Source organism: Engraulis encrasicolus, chromosome 12, assembly GCF_034702125.1.
Source record: "Engraulis encrasicolus isolate BLACKSEA-1 chromosome 12, IST_EnEncr_1.0, whole genome shotgun sequence".
NCBI classification, from domain to species: Eukaryota; Metazoa; Chordata; class Actinopteri; order Clupeiformes; family Engraulidae; genus Engraulis; species Engraulis encrasicolus.
Genome location: NC_085868.1, coordinates 36067688 through 36085407, shown reverse-complemented (window position 1 = coordinate 36085407; position 17720 = coordinate 36067688). Strand labels below are relative to the sequence as shown.

At 42.1% G+C, this 17720-nt stretch overlaps 2 protein-coding genes across 4 annotated transcripts in view; both read right to left on the bottom strand.

Moving 5' to 3' along the window:
* Window positions 1-4652, bottom strand: part of LOC134460233 (SLAIN motif-containing protein 1-like) — a 29121-nt gene extending 24469 nt beyond the window's left edge. For all 3 annotated transcript variants that reach the window (XM_063212682.1, XM_063212683.1, XM_063212685.1), the window contains exons 1-2: window positions 3984-4652; window positions 2283-2419 (exon numbers count right to left, since the gene is read on the bottom strand). In XM_063212682.1, coding sequence (XP_063068752.1) covers window positions 2283-2419; window positions 3984-4432 — 586 coding nt within the window. In that variant the 5' untranslated portion in view covers window positions 4433-4652. The remainder of the gene's footprint in view (window positions 1-2282; window positions 2420-3983) is intronic.
* Window positions 4653-5199: 547 nt separating this feature from the next.
* On the bottom strand, window positions 5200-16648 carry LOC134460232 (mucin-2). Its single transcript, XM_063212681.1, has 20 exons — window positions 16570-16648; window positions 15057-15095; window positions 14833-14914; window positions 12370-12432; window positions 12143-12178; window positions 11945-11995; window positions 11649-11717; window positions 11446-11502; window positions 11134-11214; window positions 10741-10821; window positions 9569-9637; window positions 8455-8538; window positions 8255-8335; window positions 7827-7874; window positions 7267-7377; window positions 7068-7151; window positions 6654-6725; window positions 6178-6289; window positions 5827-5929; window positions 5200-5539 (listed from the first exon to the last, which is right to left on the bottom strand). Exons 2-20 carry the CDS (start codon window positions 15070-15072, stop codon window positions 5517-5519), a joined length of 1323 nt encoding a protein of 440 aa, XP_063068751.1. The 5' UTR covers window positions 15073-15095; window positions 16570-16648; the 3' UTR covers window positions 5200-5516.
* Window positions 16649-17720: the final 1072 nt, after the last annotated feature.

Here is a 17720-nt window from a genome sequence, read left to right as displayed (position 1 = left end):
AAAGAGAGTAGTGCAGAGTAGTACAAAAATTGGCACACGACCAGAAAATTAAATCAGAAATGAATTGCCTTCGATTGCTGTATGGAGGAAAAACTCTCATGAATTATATATTCATATAATAAATTACTCATAGTGGAGCTAGACTACTGAAACTGATGCAGCAGAGGCAGCAGAGAGAGCAACTACAGAAGACAGCTCTTCACAAAATGTCACCAAGAGCACCACATCATTACCCTCTGGGCAGCTCATGGAATACAATGCCCTTCTACAGAATGTGTAAAGTATTGCAGATTTAAAGTTAAGCAAAATAACAGGAGAAGGAGTGCGGTTGTTGTGGGATACCCTCACGGGGTGTGATACGCCGCAGGCTGAGATTAGATTATAGATTATAACACCAGCTGTTGCATGGAAACTTAAAACGCACCACCAGGGTGTGGGGTGCTGTGGTGCACCGCGACGCGTAGAACACTACTTTGTTGTCACATATTCACAAGCTTGTCATAATATAGACACAAAGACCCCCCCCCCAAGTTAAAAGGGAGCACTGTATCTCAGTGGGCTAAGGCGCCCATAATACTGGGGACCCATAGCCAGGCCCTTTGGCTCGAAGAGATTTGAGCGTCGATCAGGCTAGGGGACCCATCAACCAGAGGTCCTTTCCCCAATTCTTCCCCATGTCTCTCCTACACTTTTCTCCCTTCACTCTCTCACACTTTCCGATCCAAAAAGCATAATTGTGACACTTGCAGTGGGAAACTCATTTCAAAAGCACTTCACAGTGCAGAAAAAAACACACATTATTGGCCTGCCCTAATTGAAAAACACTGTACTTAAAACTGCATTACACTAATTCCACTAAATTACAATAGTACACTAAGTTCACTTAGCTGACATATAAAAACATAAAATGAAGCCTTTGACGCACATGCCAGTTGTTCTTGTGACTCCCGCACTTTCCTCTGTCTCCCTGGCCTTGTGCTGCGAGGCTAGGCATCATCGATGCACAAAGTATTTATTCAAGATCTTGCAAAATTATAATTCAGAAGCCATTGTCATTTCCACTTGAGATACTGAAACCCAACAAAAATGTTCTCTGCTCTGCTGCAACACATTATTATTTTCTCCCCAGAGGAAGGGTGACACTGAAACATAGCATCATTGCGACCTGTCACTTTTTGACTCCGACTGCCACTCCAATCAAAACCACATCCTCCCAACCACCATGACTTCACTGACGGTTAGCTTTAGGGCACGGTACAGGTCTGCGTGACAGCGTCACCATGACATGCGACGGGTATGGCGTCTGTGACCAACATTGCCACCTTGTCAAACGGCATTAAAGAATCACACCATGTATCGTGGTATGAGACTGCACTGGACACAAAGGCAAGAGACCAGAGGCAAGGATGGGGCATAGTCCACTGACCATAGGACATAGTCCACTGACTATAGGGCACAGTCCACTGACCATAGGGCATAGTCCACCATGACCATCTCAGACAGAATCTTGCCTCACAAAAGTTGCAAACTAAAAATTGTAGGCCAACTCAAAATCACATCATCACCACTTTTGCTGTGCTTTTTGTCAGATTCTGCATGAAAAACCTTGTCAATAGAATGCATTAGCCAGCCCCTCTGTATGCAAGAAGTGAAAGTGAAGTAAGCAGGGCTGTTTCACCTGGCTTCCCCACACATCACCACCATCATGACTGTAGTAGCTCATTTTGTTGCTGAGTCACAGTGTATACAAAAGCTAAAGTGAATAGAAGTACAAGAGGATGTTTCACACCAACTCACCTCATATCATTTCCATAATGACTGCTGCTGTTTGTCATTTGTTGTCAAGTGCTATCTGTGTTTTTATGGTGTCCTCACAACATGTTGTCTATGTGTTTATGGTGTCCCCAAGCCCTTTTTATCTGCTTGTCCAGCACTTCGGTTAGCTGTCTCTGCTGGCCTGTGTTGTGTCCCGGCCCTATCCCATCTCTCCCTCTCTCCTACTTTCCTGTTACACCTTCACTGTCCTGTCACTGTAAAGGTGCAGAAGCCCAAACAATACCTTTTTCTAAACAAATATGTTTTGGTCTTTTTGACTTTATTCATTATAGTATAGTGAAGATGGTGACAGGAAGCGAATGGGGAGAGAGAGATGGGGAAGGGGCGGCAAAGGACCCTGGCCAGGAATTGAACCTACGATGGCCGCATAGTAGACAAGTGCCCTACCGTTAGGCCACAGCAGGGCCACAATAACCTTTTTTAAAAAAAATTCTGACATACTGTACCTGAGTCGAGCCGGTGACAAAGGGAGCGCTTGGCCGCCTCCACCTCGGGCCGTGGGTTGTCCAGAACCTGCCGGCACCACTGCAGCGGCGTCTGTCCCCCGGCGACCCACACACAAGCCTTCGAGGACACGTACAACCTACAAGCAAGAGGATAGGGGCCAAGGACAAAGGTCAAGAGAATGTTGTGGACATCTCGGCCTTATGTTACCTGAGCGTGACTTTTTGTTTCCCTCCACTGCAAGTCACTTTGGGTAAAAGTCCAAGGCATACAACCTAAAAGTAAGAGAGGATAGTGGGCAAAAGTCAAGACGATGTTGTTGACATGAGGCCCTATTTGCCCTTTGTTGCTTGAGCCTGACTTTTATTTTCCTCCATTGGGTAAAAAAAAATGCCTGGTGAGTGTAATGTGATAATGTAATGTCAGTCATTCTTTCAGACAAAAAGCAGACACGGCTAACGGAGAATGCCACAAGATCAATACCAAATCACTGCCAAATGCTGTCCAGGGAAAATGCAAAAAAAAAAATTCAAGTACACTAGACTTCAGTAGCCTCCTGTAATTGCCTTGTGAGAAAAAAAAAAAACTTCTTCAACTCTGAATTCAGGTCAATGAGTGATCATACTATGATGCCCACTGATCTGCTATTTCCTGGGATGTTTTCTCCTTCACGCTAGGCAGTAGGCACCTACAGTACTAAAATTGGATATGTCAGACATGCATGAGGAGTAGGGGTTTTATGTAAACAAAGGCTTAGGTGTCCCTCTTGGTCATACTACCACATCTGTGCACTAAAGTTCTAAAGCCACTGGATCACTATCAGTTCACTCCACTTATTAACATGCCTTCCCATGTCCTGTTCTCTCATGTAGTAGCAAGAGGTTTTGTGTCCATGCCCCCAGCGCTACGCCAAGTGATTTAAACATCTAAACAAAGGCCCAACGATTCCACTCCGCGCTGACAAAAGCGGCGACCGTTATCCAGCCCTTGTTTTTTTGGTGGAGAGTAAAATGAAACGTGGTTTTGGAACAAAGCGTCCACTCAAGGATGGAGACTGCAATAACGGTGTTCGCCGTTGGGAGAGAGAGATGCTGGATGACAGTTGTAGGTCGGGGAAAGCATTAGCACATTAGCTATGGACGATGATAACACCAGTCAAGCCATGAAATAGCTTCAGCCATTTATATCGTATTACACTTAGCCTACAGTAAAATAAATGCACTGGTTGTGTACACAATGACACGGACCGCTACAGAGCACAATGGAACGTATAGAGGGGCGGTTACTGAATGTATGTTAAATCTTCCACCTCGTCGACTGCAGAGTAAAATCTTGTTCAGACATTTTTGCTACCACTTTTAAAATTCTGCAAGAAGAGAGCACCCTCTGTCTATCCCAGTTGTCTCTGATACGTGCTCGGAGGTGCCAAACGACCCAAAATACCGTGCGTAAAATGGCATGAATTTGGACAACCGCGTCAATCGATACCATGGTAGTGAAACTGGTGTAATTACATGGTCATTAGTGTCACATCCACATAAATCTTAACATTAACAGACATGATATGTTGTGTCCTTCCTAAGACCTGTTGGGCTTGTTATGCCATGAGGCTAAATGCATTGTTGTGTCTTGCAATGAGGACAGGAAGGGTTTGCTTCTGCACAAAAACAGGACAGACAGACCACTAGATCATGTTGCCATACCAGGTCTCCTCTGAATCCTCATCACAAGGCAATAGAGAATCAAGGTTCAATAGCTCAACATCATCCAAAACAGTAGGTTCCGAGGAATCGCCACTGGACGCGTAATCTGTATCCGATGCAGCATCGTCGTGGTTGTGAGGTTGAAAATATGGGAAAGGCTCTTCGTTGTAAAGTCCTAAGGATGCGGGGCATGACAGGGCTGGCGGCGGACTCGGAATACAGTAGTTACTACTAGCAATGGAATTCCCTAGTAAGCAAAGCGGCGAGGACGCCAAGATGTGTGGACTTGTGCGCCCGTTCGCATTTGCCCGAGTCCGTAGCTGCTCGTTTTGCATTTCCAGCTTTCTGACAAGCTCCTGCAGCTTTTTCACCTCCAGCTCCGCGTTCATGGCACTGTTGTTGCAGTTGACATCCGTCATCATTTGTAGGTTTAGGACCGCGGCCTCCATTGGACCAGCTGGTATCCAAAACAGTCGTAAAATTCCAGACTACTTTGCCCTGAAAATGGAGGACAAGGTAGGCTCCGCTATCCTCCCCTCATTCGCCGCCCTGACTGAGATTTTTGATGGTAAGTTCCCCCCTGCACCTATGTCCACTGCCCATGCACTGCACCGTGCTGTCTCGCGCCAATGAGAGACGGAGGAGAAGCCGAGAGTCTCCTCCCTCGACGTTGGAGCGCCTCCGCTACGCGACTACACACACCACCAGCACGGTCGAATAGTCTGATAGGAATCAGCAGCAGGTGGTACCATAATTAATTATCATCGCCACAGCTGTCGAAATACAGCAATCGTTTGCTTTTGAAAATGTAGAACATCAAAAAAAGTAGACCTACTCCTGTTCAATTCGCAGACAGTGCTGGGCCTTATTGGGTTTTTTTTTTCAGACCACCCGTTTTTTTAGGGTGAGCAACAAAAGTCTTGCTGCCAATTGATGACCTATTCCAACTTTCACTGATCTTTCTGCTCTGGTGTTCTGCATTTCCCAAGCTGTATGCGGATGTTGCAATCAATGTGCTAATGAATTTAGGTGAACTTTGAATACAAGACAAGATTTTCAAATGATGTGAAATTATGAGCAATGAGCCTGTTTGCTCATAAAAGTAAAACAAGGGGGATTTATGTTTGCCTGTACTAAAACACATTCATCAAAACCTTTCTGCAAACTTGAGACCAATAGAATGAGACAGATAAGGCACCATTAGCAAACAAATGTGTCCACAACCACAATTTTCAAAACATTTATTGAGCATAGTCATAAAATGACAAAATAGATTTTTGTTTAGTGTTGTGTATGATAGATAGCCCAATATTTTTCACAATTTCTCTCTGGCAGATTTGAAACAGCAGAATTAGTGATACAATATTCAGAATATACAGGCATAGAATGCAACAGATTAATTGTATAATGTAAAATGATTAAGCCCTTCTCCACAGTATTACTAAAGGATGTGCAGTTGGATAGCAGTTCTCTGTAGTCCTTCACTCTGAAAGTTTTCCTTCATGTTTCCTTCATGTTTCCTTCATCCAGATTTCATATGCCGTGAAACCAGCGATCTGCAAAAACCAAATTGCTTTTAGTTAGTAAATCTAGACAAACAAACAAATACTGTGAAACCCTGTACAATGACTGATTTTCTTCTGGCATTTACCCTATCCAATGTCCAACTCTTCCAGGTCCATACACACACTCAGGTCAAACTCAGCTGAATGCCCAACAAAACTCAAACCCCAATCCATACAACGTAATCGGGTACCCAATCCTGAGACCCCCTTTCCCTCGGCCTGGCTGGGACAAATGGCCCATTTCCCCCCCTATCGGAGGGCCTGCTCAGTGCACACACCTTTCTGCTTGCTGTAGCAGTTCTCGCAGTTGACAGTCTCCCTGTAAACCCACAGGCTGTCCCCTGCCTCCAGGTTGCCCAGGTTACGGTGACACACGGCACACTGGAAACATGAAGAAACATGGGGAAAAATACAGATGATGATTAGGAAAATGTAAATTAAATGTTTTCCTTGACAGAAATCTTAACACATAACTACTCTATTATCTACCAACAGTTTCTCAGTTTGTCTATGTGAGGGATGTTGGCCTGAAGAGCTAAACAGAGTTGCGTCATTGTTTCCCACGGAGTTAAAGTCGGCTTAATCCATCCAGGGTGACCTCTGGCTCTGGCCTGCCTGGGACAGGTTACCTTAAAGCAGTCTGCGTGACTGGAGATGTGCAGCTCGTCCACCACCATCCTGGTGTCATCTGCAATCGGTTGGTGGCAGTAGGAGCAGAGGTGTTTGTCAGACACAGATTTTCTGGAGAGAAATAAGGATATAAAAAAAGTTATAAGATGTAGGATATAGGATGTAGGGTAATGGATCTCAATCTTTTTTTTTTAACAAACGCCCCCTTGACCTCATCATAAGCTTCCCAACACCCCTTGACCTTATCATAAGACTCTCAATGCCCCTTTAGTATTAAACAATAAAATAGACTGGTGCCCCTCGCCCCCTCCCTTTGCACTGTGAGGCTAACAGACAAATGAAAAATAACTGTAAAGTTGCTTTACAACAGAAGAAAACAGTCAAGATAATGAAAACATTACATATTAACATTAAACATGATGTATTATACATCTTTGTACAGTGACACAATGGATGTTGCAGAATTTAGTCATACCTCCTCGACGGTGAATTCACACTCTGAGATGTGCGAGATGAAATGTAGGTGTCTTTAGGGCTGTATAAGGAGCTGTGGAGAGAGTCACAGTAAAAAATGTTTACTTTTTAATTCATATCTGTGTTGTGGTTAGGTATTTTAAAGGGAAAGTGTGACACAAAATGGTTGTTTTTGTTCTAGACACAAATCAAACTTCTATTCCTGTCCGTCTGTCCGAATGCCTTTTAATGACTGCATTGGGGAACTTGGCAAGATGCCTCCAAACTGATTTAAAACACAAAACGAGGAATAGTGCAATATGATGGCTACAAAGATTGGGGTAGATTTTTTAAGAGTCACAAAAATGCCCCTTCAATTAATTTCCCCGTCTAAGAAAATGTTTTCAAATGCAGAGTTATACAGTATAATACAGACCTGTCTGAGTAGGAAAAGTCAGATGAGTCCTTGGTGTACTTAGGTGGGCTGTACAGAAGCGAATCAGACAGGTTGTCCAATGGACTGCGGAAGACAAGAAAAAGAAATAAAATCATAGAAAGTGAAAACTAAGTCATCCCTCTAAGTAACACACTGAATCAGAGACATTTTTGGAGAATGGTTGTGATTTTGCTCATACCTGGCAAGGGATTTCGCAGGAGCAGGAGGAGGAGGAGGAGAGGGAGGAGGAGGAGTTGGGGTTCGAGTTCCGAAAGGGTTGAGAGTGTCAGCAAGGCTGTCCAAGGTGTTCCTAAAAAGCAAATAATGTAGTAAGACATTTTCCGTCCTTCTCAGTAAGTTCACGCACTCAACTGCCATTTTACCAATAACTTTTTAGAAATATATTTTCCAACTTTATTTAGACAGGACAGTGAAGAGGGGGACAGGAAACGAGTTGGAGAGAGAGATGGTTGCCCTCATTTTTAGATATTGTGAGCACTCCTTGCACCTTATTGGAACTATTTCAGTTTGAGTAGGACTATCAATGCATTCTAAACATATCCAATACAACTTTTCAAAATTACCACAATAATACCAAAAACTGTGATAATTTTGGTCACAACAACTGTGAGGTTAAATTTTCATACTGTGACACCCCTATACAAAGTACATTTCGGGGTGTTAATTCAACATGCAGAGAGTATGACCAACATTGCCAGTGTTGAAACAACACTGAAAAGTTTTACAATCAAGTTTTACCTCTCTGCAGGTGAGTCCACGCTGGTTTCCAAGGTCTTACTGTAAGTACTGTAAGGAATAAATAGGATTCAATGTTAACTGCTAGCTTGGAGGTAACCTTTGCAGTGCCGTACTCAGGAAGTACAGGAGAAAGGTAAAACTTAATCATTTAACTCAACCGTCACTTTAATGACAGATAGACATGCTATGCACATGCAGTGCACAGTTTTATGTTTTTTACGTGTTCTATGTTTTTAATGTTTTTATGTTATGTTGTATGCTGTGTATGTGAGTACTATATATAATGCAGTGATTGTTTGAAGGCCAAGAAAAATTTCCCCCTGGGGACAATAAAGTACACTCTATTCTACTAAACTCTGAACTGAATAGAAATACATAACAATAGTAAGTGTCTTCATCGATAATAATTTCATTAATGTAAGTGTTACCTCCTAGGGTTTGAGTCCACACTCATTTCTTTCTGGTATTTGGTAGGCAGGAGCGTGTCAGAGAGGTTGTCCAAAGTGTTGCTGTAGGAAAATTCACGTCAGAAAACATAGTGTACATGAAGGGTACAGGGTATGTTACTGAATGTTGGGGAAATTGTTTGGCAATTTTTTCCCCCGCCATTTTTTGTTGCAAATCTAACCTTTTCGTTGTTGCTCTTTCAGGAGAGGATACTGCCGGTTTGGTGGGCGTATCGATCAGCGTGTCCGCAAGGTTGTCCAGAGTGCTGAAACACAAAAACAAACACTCAGCACTAGTTCACAGATTACTGTATGTCCTGTAACCTGGCGAGAATGCTTTGAATTCCCAGATGCTTACACTTGCATTCTTAGGGATTTTCTGAATACAGTCAGCATATAATGGTGAGCACTGTTTTAGGTCAGAGCGCCTGACAGCTTTTGCCAGGCCCAGTAATCTGAAGGGGTCTCCCATCCAACAATGTCATGAAAACCGAACTTGGGCCCCCTCTATCCCTGGGCCCAGGACAAATAACCCCTTTGTCTGGCTTCCCTGCCAGCGTTGATCCAACCCCTTATGCAAGCAACACTGAGGCTCGCTGAGACACAATTCTTCTGTCTTCTCTTTTTTTTCTTTCGTGTTATTGTTACGCACTGTTGCAATCAAGTGTCTGACTCTCAAGTATTTGTTGTTGTCATGTGTCATCTGCCTGTAGGAGATGTCTTGTGCCCAGAATTGTGTAGACATGTGGTCATGTAGTACTGGATTAATGCATAGGCCTTTGTAGTTTGTACATAGTATCTGTACTGCTAATATAGGCTATGTAGCAATTAATATTGATAATTGTTTATTCTTGTGAGTTATTGGATGACTTTTGAGTTCTATTGAGATTGATTTGACTAACCGGGTGTTTTTACTTGAACATTTTTACTTGAAACCTGTGGGATCATCAGTTGAGCCGCGTTGATAGACATCTGACATCACTGTTGGAAAACTGCTAGAATAATTTTTTTTGTCAGGCACATAATTCTATATGTGCTCTTGCACAGTGTTGATGCCCTCCGATCGATAATCGATCATTGAAATATGAAACTTCTTTCCCTGTAAGTTGTACAGTATATGTAATGTGTGCATGTTTACTTTCACTGCGTGCGTGCGTGTGTGCATGCGTGTGTGCGTGCGTGCGTGCGTGCGTGTGTGTGTGTGTGTGTGTGTGTGTGTGTGTGTGCATGTGCATGCTTGTGAGTGTATGTATGAGTGTGTGTGTTTTAAGAGTCTCTGTTGTGCAAGAGACCTACCTTGATTTGTTGATCCGAAGCCGGGAGGATGGGGGATCCTCCAAGCTGTATGATGTTGTGGAACGGGTCCTGTTGGAAACAAGCAGAGTAGTGAGAAAAGAAAAAAGACAGAGACATGTTGATGATACTGAGAGAAACTCCAGTTCCCTCAGATTAGATTCCAGTAGAGTGTACTGTTATTTGCCATCTCGAACTGTGTTTCCTTTGGTTATGTGAATGTTGCCTAACCAGGGTTAGTTTTTTGCTTGCATGATTAACTCACAGAGTAACAGCAGGGCCGCTGACATCTGAACGGGCCCCAAACCCAATACATTCAATGTAATGAGGATCCAAATTCTGGGCCCCCTCTCTCCCAGGGCCTGGGTAAAGTGACCCCTTTGTCCCCACCTGTTGGCTTCCCTGGGTATCATATTGTCACTCCAGCCCTGTCAAGTCTTAGGTAGGGAAAGGGAACTCTTACAGAGTGGGCCTTAGAAGTGACGGTATGTTGTTCTACTGCACTCAAGGGCTCCCATGCTCTCAGGCATGGAAACTCCAGACACGTGGTAGACTTAAGCCCTGAAGCCATGGGGCCTGTTGGCAGCATGCTTCTCATGGTTGCCTCATGTTAAATGACTAATGAGTCTTTACGGCTGTGGCAGCTACATGCGCTTCACCCTATTATTGTGTTGTATTGTATTGTATCGTATCGTATTGTATTGTGGGCCAAGAAAAAAAAAAAAAGATTTTAGACTCTCCCTTCCGCAGCACTCTCTGGTTAGGCTATGGTGTTCTATTCTGGGGTGAATTTCTCAAAACCAAAGTTGCTTACTACATTAGCTACTTTGCTGTTTTCAATGCATTTTCCCATTGGCAACTACCGAAGTTGCTAACAGGCTAACAACTTCTCTTTTGAGAAACTCACCCCTGATCTAGTGTATTGTAAAAAATGTTTTAACAAATTTAACTGCAATACATTTGATCTGTTTTTAGGAGATATTTTTTTGCTTTCCCTTAATTCATTTGTCAATGATCAAGCCTCTTTGGATGTTCATTATGTTAACATCATATTCAGTAGTGGACTGGAGGACTGAAACCATAATACCACATTGCTCCAGGGATGGTAACGGTAACCATTTGTAATAGTCGCTTTGCATAAAGGCGGCAATGCAATGTAATGTATCAGTGCTTACTTGGTGGTCGTCTCCTTGTTGGGTGAGGTCTCTACCACTGTAGTAGTTTTAGTGGTAGTGGTGGTTGAGTGCTTTTGGAAACTGCATGGGAGAGAGAAATTAGTTTTTGAATAGAGTATTTGAATAGTGGCAGATTATTCACCTCAGAACCAACCAGACAAACTAAGGCATAGCAAACACCTACGTCCGTGCATGTCTGCATGTACGAGTGTGTGTATGTGTGTTGGCACGTGTGTGTACATTCATTGCACTGACTTTAATGTAAAACAAGAAATTCCAAATACATTTTTTCAACTGGTGCATCAAAATGAATAATATCAGTTTAAGATATCATGTAGGCTTATATTGGCGTCAATCATGGGGTGATATCAACAGATCTGATTCACAACTTACCCATTGGTTGTGTCCTTGGTGGGTGTGGTGGGTGTGGTGGGTGTAGTCACTTTAGCAGGAGATGAGTATCTTTGGTAACTCCTGTGGTGTGGTAGAAATGAGTGTTATCTTTGAATTTCGTCTTACAGAATACCAAGTTTCAGTTCAATGAGTATAATTGAGAGAATGAAAACATTTGCAAACATTATAGTTGCACCCTTTGCCTGACTTAGCCTTTTTTGGTGAAGGGTTTAATATAAATGGAAGGGTGTGAGATAATTTGTCTAAACCATTTATGTAGCAAATTCCCTTCAGCTTAGGTGAATGACTTACGGTTTGTTTGCAGAGAATACTCTGTCTGTGAAGCTGGTCCCGCCTGGACTTGAGGGTCTGTCAGAAACCAGACAAAAAATAATAATAAATAAATAAATAAAGTTCCAAAAAAAAGAAGAAGAAAAAAAAGAGTCCTTATTCATAGCTTTTCAACAATGCAAAAGCGTAATGAAAACAATATTGAATGTATTTCTGTAACTTACTTAGAAGGGAGAACTGGTTTGCTGGTTCCAGAGGAGGACGTTTTGGTCTCAGTTGTCGTTTTCGTGACACTGGAAAATGGCATTGAACAGGATGTTGTGATAGGGCAATTGTGGAATCAGGAGGTAAATCATCTAATAGAAGAGCCCGGAGTCCTCATTGTCTTAAGAACATGAGAACTCCAGGCTCTTCTATTAGGTGATTTACCTCTTAACTTAATCTGGTTCACTCCTGAACCATCTTAGTATAGGCCCCTGTCATGACATGCATAGTACGTATATTGTGTCCCATTCATTACCTGGACGTTGACGTTGTGGTCGAAGTTTTTGTCCCGGGTGACGTTGGTTTACTGTGACAGAAAATACAACAAATGGTCACTCAGTATGCACAGTCAAGACCAATCTTCTGAATTAGTTACAAACACATGGTACTGAGCCACTGCATGTTATTGCAATAATCCAATGTGACATCATGAGCAAAATGGAAACTGACCTACCTGGTTTTGTCAAGGAGATCTTGGCTCCCTCCAAATCTGTGAAGGAATACATCAGAAGTATGTTGTTATTGGGAATTCACCATTATTCAGTTACTTTTGTTTAGATGTGGGAATGTCAGCGCTGTAATAAAATACCTTTTCCCAAAGTATTAATAACATATTTAAAAAATCAAATTGCTGTTTCAACAGCTGACTGACAAAATAAGCCAAAAGTTGCCTTGAGTTACCGTTTAGTGAGATTGCTGACAGATCCAGTCTTGTACCCAAGGCCCTTGTCCTCATCTCCCCCACTACAAAAACAGAATGACAGAAAGACATTGATGAAACAGGACACAGCATATTAAGCGTGTAGGCATTACACATTGGTACACACCTGCTCAAGTATCAAGTACAATGTTGCAGATATTTCATATAGCCTAGGGTCCGACCATGGTGTAAAGAACTAGTGATGTCTAATTGCATAACATGTAAGGTAACCTATACAGGGCCCAGGACAAAGTAATTTGATAGCCCCCCACTCAATACATGCAATATAATGGGGACCCAATTCTCTGTCCCCCTTTCCCTGGGCCCGGGATAACTGACCCCTTTGTCGGCTTCACTGATCCTATGATACCTTATGCAGCAGTATGCTAAACAACAAAACGGAGACGACACTCGAAGGCTCACTTGCTCAACATCCTTCTGGGTTGTGGTATTTTACAACTCACGTGTTTTACAAAGAAAACACAGCACTCTCACTCTTGATAGTTCAATAGGCTACAGGGAGTAGGTCAATGAAGTTCAAATGTTGGGACAATATGTTAAGAAAAGGGGAAATATATAGGTACACCTCAATATAGCTCTCATAAAGATTTAATTGGTAAAGCTTTGCAGGAGTTAACCCTTGTGTTGTGTTCACAGGCTGCATACACCTGTGGTGTTCGGGTCATTTTTGACCCGTGATAACAAGAACTCAGCTATAAAATACCTAAAAACACTAGTTGTCATCAAATATTGTTTTTCATCTCATGGCTAACTTGGTATGTATTCATATCCATGGAAATATTACTTGATGTATTCATATTTTTGACTTTAAAGATCTTTTATCTTACATTATGCAAATCGTTTTTGATGACCAAAACTATCAAAATCTGCATAAATTCACTATTAATACCTTCCAAAGTGATACAATTAGTGATTATGTTGTCCATGTATTACAGCTGATATGAGAGTACAACAATCCCCACATTTATTTTATTAGTTTTTCTCTAATTAGAAAATATCATCAATAGTGTAACATGTAGTGTTCGGGTCCAAACCAAACCAAAGATTTATAGCAGGATAAAGACAAAATGTCAACTCAATTCGTTTTTCAGTGCATGAAATGAAAGCTTAAATATGTTGACTTGGTGTTTTTCAATATTTATATGATTTTAGTGTGGTAAATATACAAAATAACAATTCTGTCAGAGTCACAGCTATTCCGCCAATCTATTGCAAAGGTATTGGAAATGAACACCTCAATGAACTTGAAAAAAGTCACACTATTCATCTGAATCCCCTATGCCATGAACATGGACCATTATGTCATTGCCACATCAACTTTATGGAAAGTATAAGACCAGTTCTACAGGTTTGGGTGCCATTATGAATTTTTGATAAGTTTTTTGGAAAAAATAATGTGCAAAAATGTATTTTGCAAACAAATGTGCAAAAAATCTCATTATATAATGCAGAAATGGATTCCCTGACCATGAAAACATATGAGTAGACACCAGAAATACATCTGTACTCCTTTCACAACAGGAGATATGACATATTGTAGTGTATGGGACTGTCCGGCGGCCATATTGGATTTGTAGTATCAAAAAGCTGGCAAAAAAAAGTTCAGGCAAGAAATATATTTTCCTCACCATAAATCACCAAATTGAAGACAAAGGGCAACCAACAGCTTTTCCGAAATGCATAAAACAACCAAAAATCTATACCGGGTCAATTTTGACCCCCGAACACCACAGATGTAACTTTTTTTTTTTTGGACCTTTAAAATTTGCTAAAATGATAAAACATATTTTTTTTGTGTTGAAATGATTGTGACTGAGGATTAGATGAAGCCTTATTCCAAGAAAATAAAGGAAAGTGTGTTTTTTTCACACTAAAACTTGAAAACGGGTCAAAAATGACCCGAACACAACATAAGGGTTAAACAGTGTGTGAATAGAACTGGAGCTTCTTTGTGTCCGTGTGTGTCCGTGTGTGTCCGTGTGTGTCCATGTGTGTGTGTGTGTGTGTGTGTGTGTGTGTGTGTGTGTGTGTGTGTGTGTGTGTGTGTGTGTGTGTGTGTGTGTGTGTGTGTGTGTTCCTCTCTGTATCCACTAGTTGTCTGTCCTTTGATCACATTAGCAAATGTCCTTAGAAATTAATATGGTGAGTCAGTGCATTGCCGTCAAGAGCAAGATTTATTGATCGCACGGGCGAAATTAAGTCAGGCCTACTTTAGGTTTGGCACTTAAATTAACCCCTTAGCGCAGCACCTACGTTATAACCTTTCTGTCACCAAAATTGTAATGTCTATGTCTCAATCAGTTACTTAAGGCTCTCGACACTGTCATAACAATGTTGTTATGATGTAGTTGAGTATTTTCAGCAAATAGTGAATCGGCCCGCCGGCGACCCCATCTGCAGTAAGAGACTACGTTGCTACTTACAACACGTCGTCATCAGAGTCCTTTTTTATCCAGCTGCTGTCCTTCAAAACCCTTTTCTTGGACCCTGGAACGGGGCTCATGCCTGCAGGAGAGAGTGTCAGACAAATGCAGGAGGAGATATAATATGAGGAAAAAACACACACATGCATATGCTTAGTAGATGTAATGCAATATGCCAGAGTGAATAGGGTGGCTAATCGCAGTGCATGACTTGTCTCACTGACCAGTTTTGTAGGACATAGTTGACAGGTCGTCCGAGTCGGCTGTGAGAGAGACAGAGAGGCAGAGAGAGAGAGAGAGAGAGAGAGAGAGAGAGAGAGAGAGAGAGAGAGAGAGAGAGAGAGAGAGAGAGAGAGAAAAGAAATAGAGAGAGAGATAGATAGAGAGAGAGAGGAAATGAAAATAGGTATTTATGACAATTATCTGCAGGGGTGTTTTTGACAGTTGCTTTTGGAGATTCTTTTTTTTAATCACGTCAAGTGTTATTGACATTAGCTACATAAACAGACTGAACAGGTGTGGCACACAATGATAACAATCAAAATCAGGAATGAGAAGTATTTTGAAAACGACGACAATTGACCAACTCTCCCTGGCTCCCTCTGTGTGTGTGTGTGTGTGTGTGTGTGTGTGTGTGTGTGTGTGTGTGTGTGTGTGTGTGTGTGTGTGTGTGTGTGTGTGTGTGTGTGTGTGTGTGTGTGTGTGTGTGTTCTTTCCCCTTTGTATCCACAAATCGTGTGTGCACGCATGTGCGTGTGTGCGTGCGTGCGTGCTTGTCTGTGTGCGCGTGCTGGTGTGGTTTATGTCCTGGGTGTGATGCCACACATATTTCAGTCAGCAGCAAGGATTTTTCCCCCTCCCTGAGTTCACACCCTGAGTCTCGGGGTGTGACCCAAAGCCACCTATCCTGATTAACCAGGCGGAGGGAAAACGAGTCTCTGTGAGTGACTATCGTGCCATGCCGGGCTGGGTGTGAGACCGGTAAAAGTTATTATCCTCGCCATTTAGCGTGCCTGCGTGCATTGCGCACCACTGATCAAACATTAAAGCTTTCCCCAACTGTTTGCCTCAGTGTGTGCCAGTTAAGCCATTGTTTGCCTCTCATTCTTCTCTTAACTTTTTCCTCTCACTAAACCAACTGTCCACAGGCTGTTGCTTTTGTCTCCACTTATCACTCTCGTTTTGGGAAATCAGCGCTGGTGTTTGCACTTTTACGAAAAGCACAAATATAGAAAGCCTTGTCAGAGACCTTCAAGGAAAAGCTAGGACTTGTAGTAGCTGTTGTTAACAGTGAACATTTTAGTCTTCACCAGGCACTCTGGTGCTACGACATCACCTAAAGCTGTCTGTTCCAGTGACACACTTGTTTTTAGTTGACATGCCGTTAACTTTGTGAAATGCCAAAACAGTTGTTAGAGAATGGTTCAGATTCCTGTAACCAATGTGTCACATGCTGATCTAAACAAACAAGCACACACACACACTACACCACACACACACACACACACACACACACACACACACACACACACACACACACACACACACACACACACACACACACACACACACACACACACACACACACCAATACTGTCTGAGCTATAAAAATGTGTAAAACTAACCTATAACTCACTGACTATACCATTCAGATACCAAAGTGAATCAGTGTCATTTAGGAATCGAGGTACTATTCCCAGCCCAACAATGTGTACTGTATGAAGAATGAAGCCTTACCTTGATCTCAACAGTACATATACACTCCCAGCTGCTCCTTCAGCTCTGATGAGGGTTGACAGGTCGACAGGAGAGCTTTGACTCTCCTCTCAATGCAATCACTCCACCCAGCAGGTAGGTAGGTGTGTTTCAGCATACTGTTCACATGCCCACACCTCCAACCAGAAAGGTGAGTTTTCCCCAGGCAACAGCAAATCATCATGGCATGAGATTGACAGGAGTACTTTCTGGCTTATACGTCAACAACAAATACTTAGCGTATTTTGGCTGTTTTCATGCGCAATTGAAATTGAATTGGGAACCCTAGGTTGGTGTACCGTATGCTGACGTATTATAGATTTTTTTAAAAATGTAAGCGCCCCAAAGCATCCCTTCACAACAGGGGTGGGGAACCTTTTTCATTCGAGGGGCCAGTTCAAATTCCTCCAAGGGCTGTAAAAGTCTTCCAAGGGTCGTACTATGAACAAAAAACAGGGTTTTCCCCCTGCACTTTAGGCCTATATTGAAGGCAGCCAACTTTTAAAACAGACCCCACCCTCTCTAGTTCCTCTGAATATAACTTTTTTTAACAACTTTTTTGCCTTTATTTGATAGGACAGTTGGAGATGGTGACAGGAAGCGAGTGGGAGAGAGAGATGGGGCTGAATATAACTTAATTGTATTACAGTACAAATGTAATTTCTAAGATTCCTTTACAAAATTTGATGTGAGTTCTCCATAACATTAAAACTATATCGGGGGCTGGATAAAACAGCCTCAAGGGACGTAAACGGTTCCCCACCCCTGCTTTACAAGGACACTACATTGATGAAGAATGGATTTGATCATCTGATAGTCAACGCATGTGCAGACTAACTTTATATGTTCACACATTTTGTATGTTGTGGTTTATGTTATGTGGTTTAGGGTTGATGTTTGTTTATTTTTGTAAGTTGCTTTGGATAAAGAATAAAAAAGCACTAATTTGATATAATATAATACAATATAATATAACATAATATAATATAATATACTGTGCAATGAAGCAACTATACTTGCTTTGAAAAAAAAAAGAATATGTTGATATCACATCAATCTGTGAGAGAGAACCTGAGACAGACGTGCAAATACTGGGGATTGCCGTGGTGCGTCGAGCTACTGCACCGGGCTAA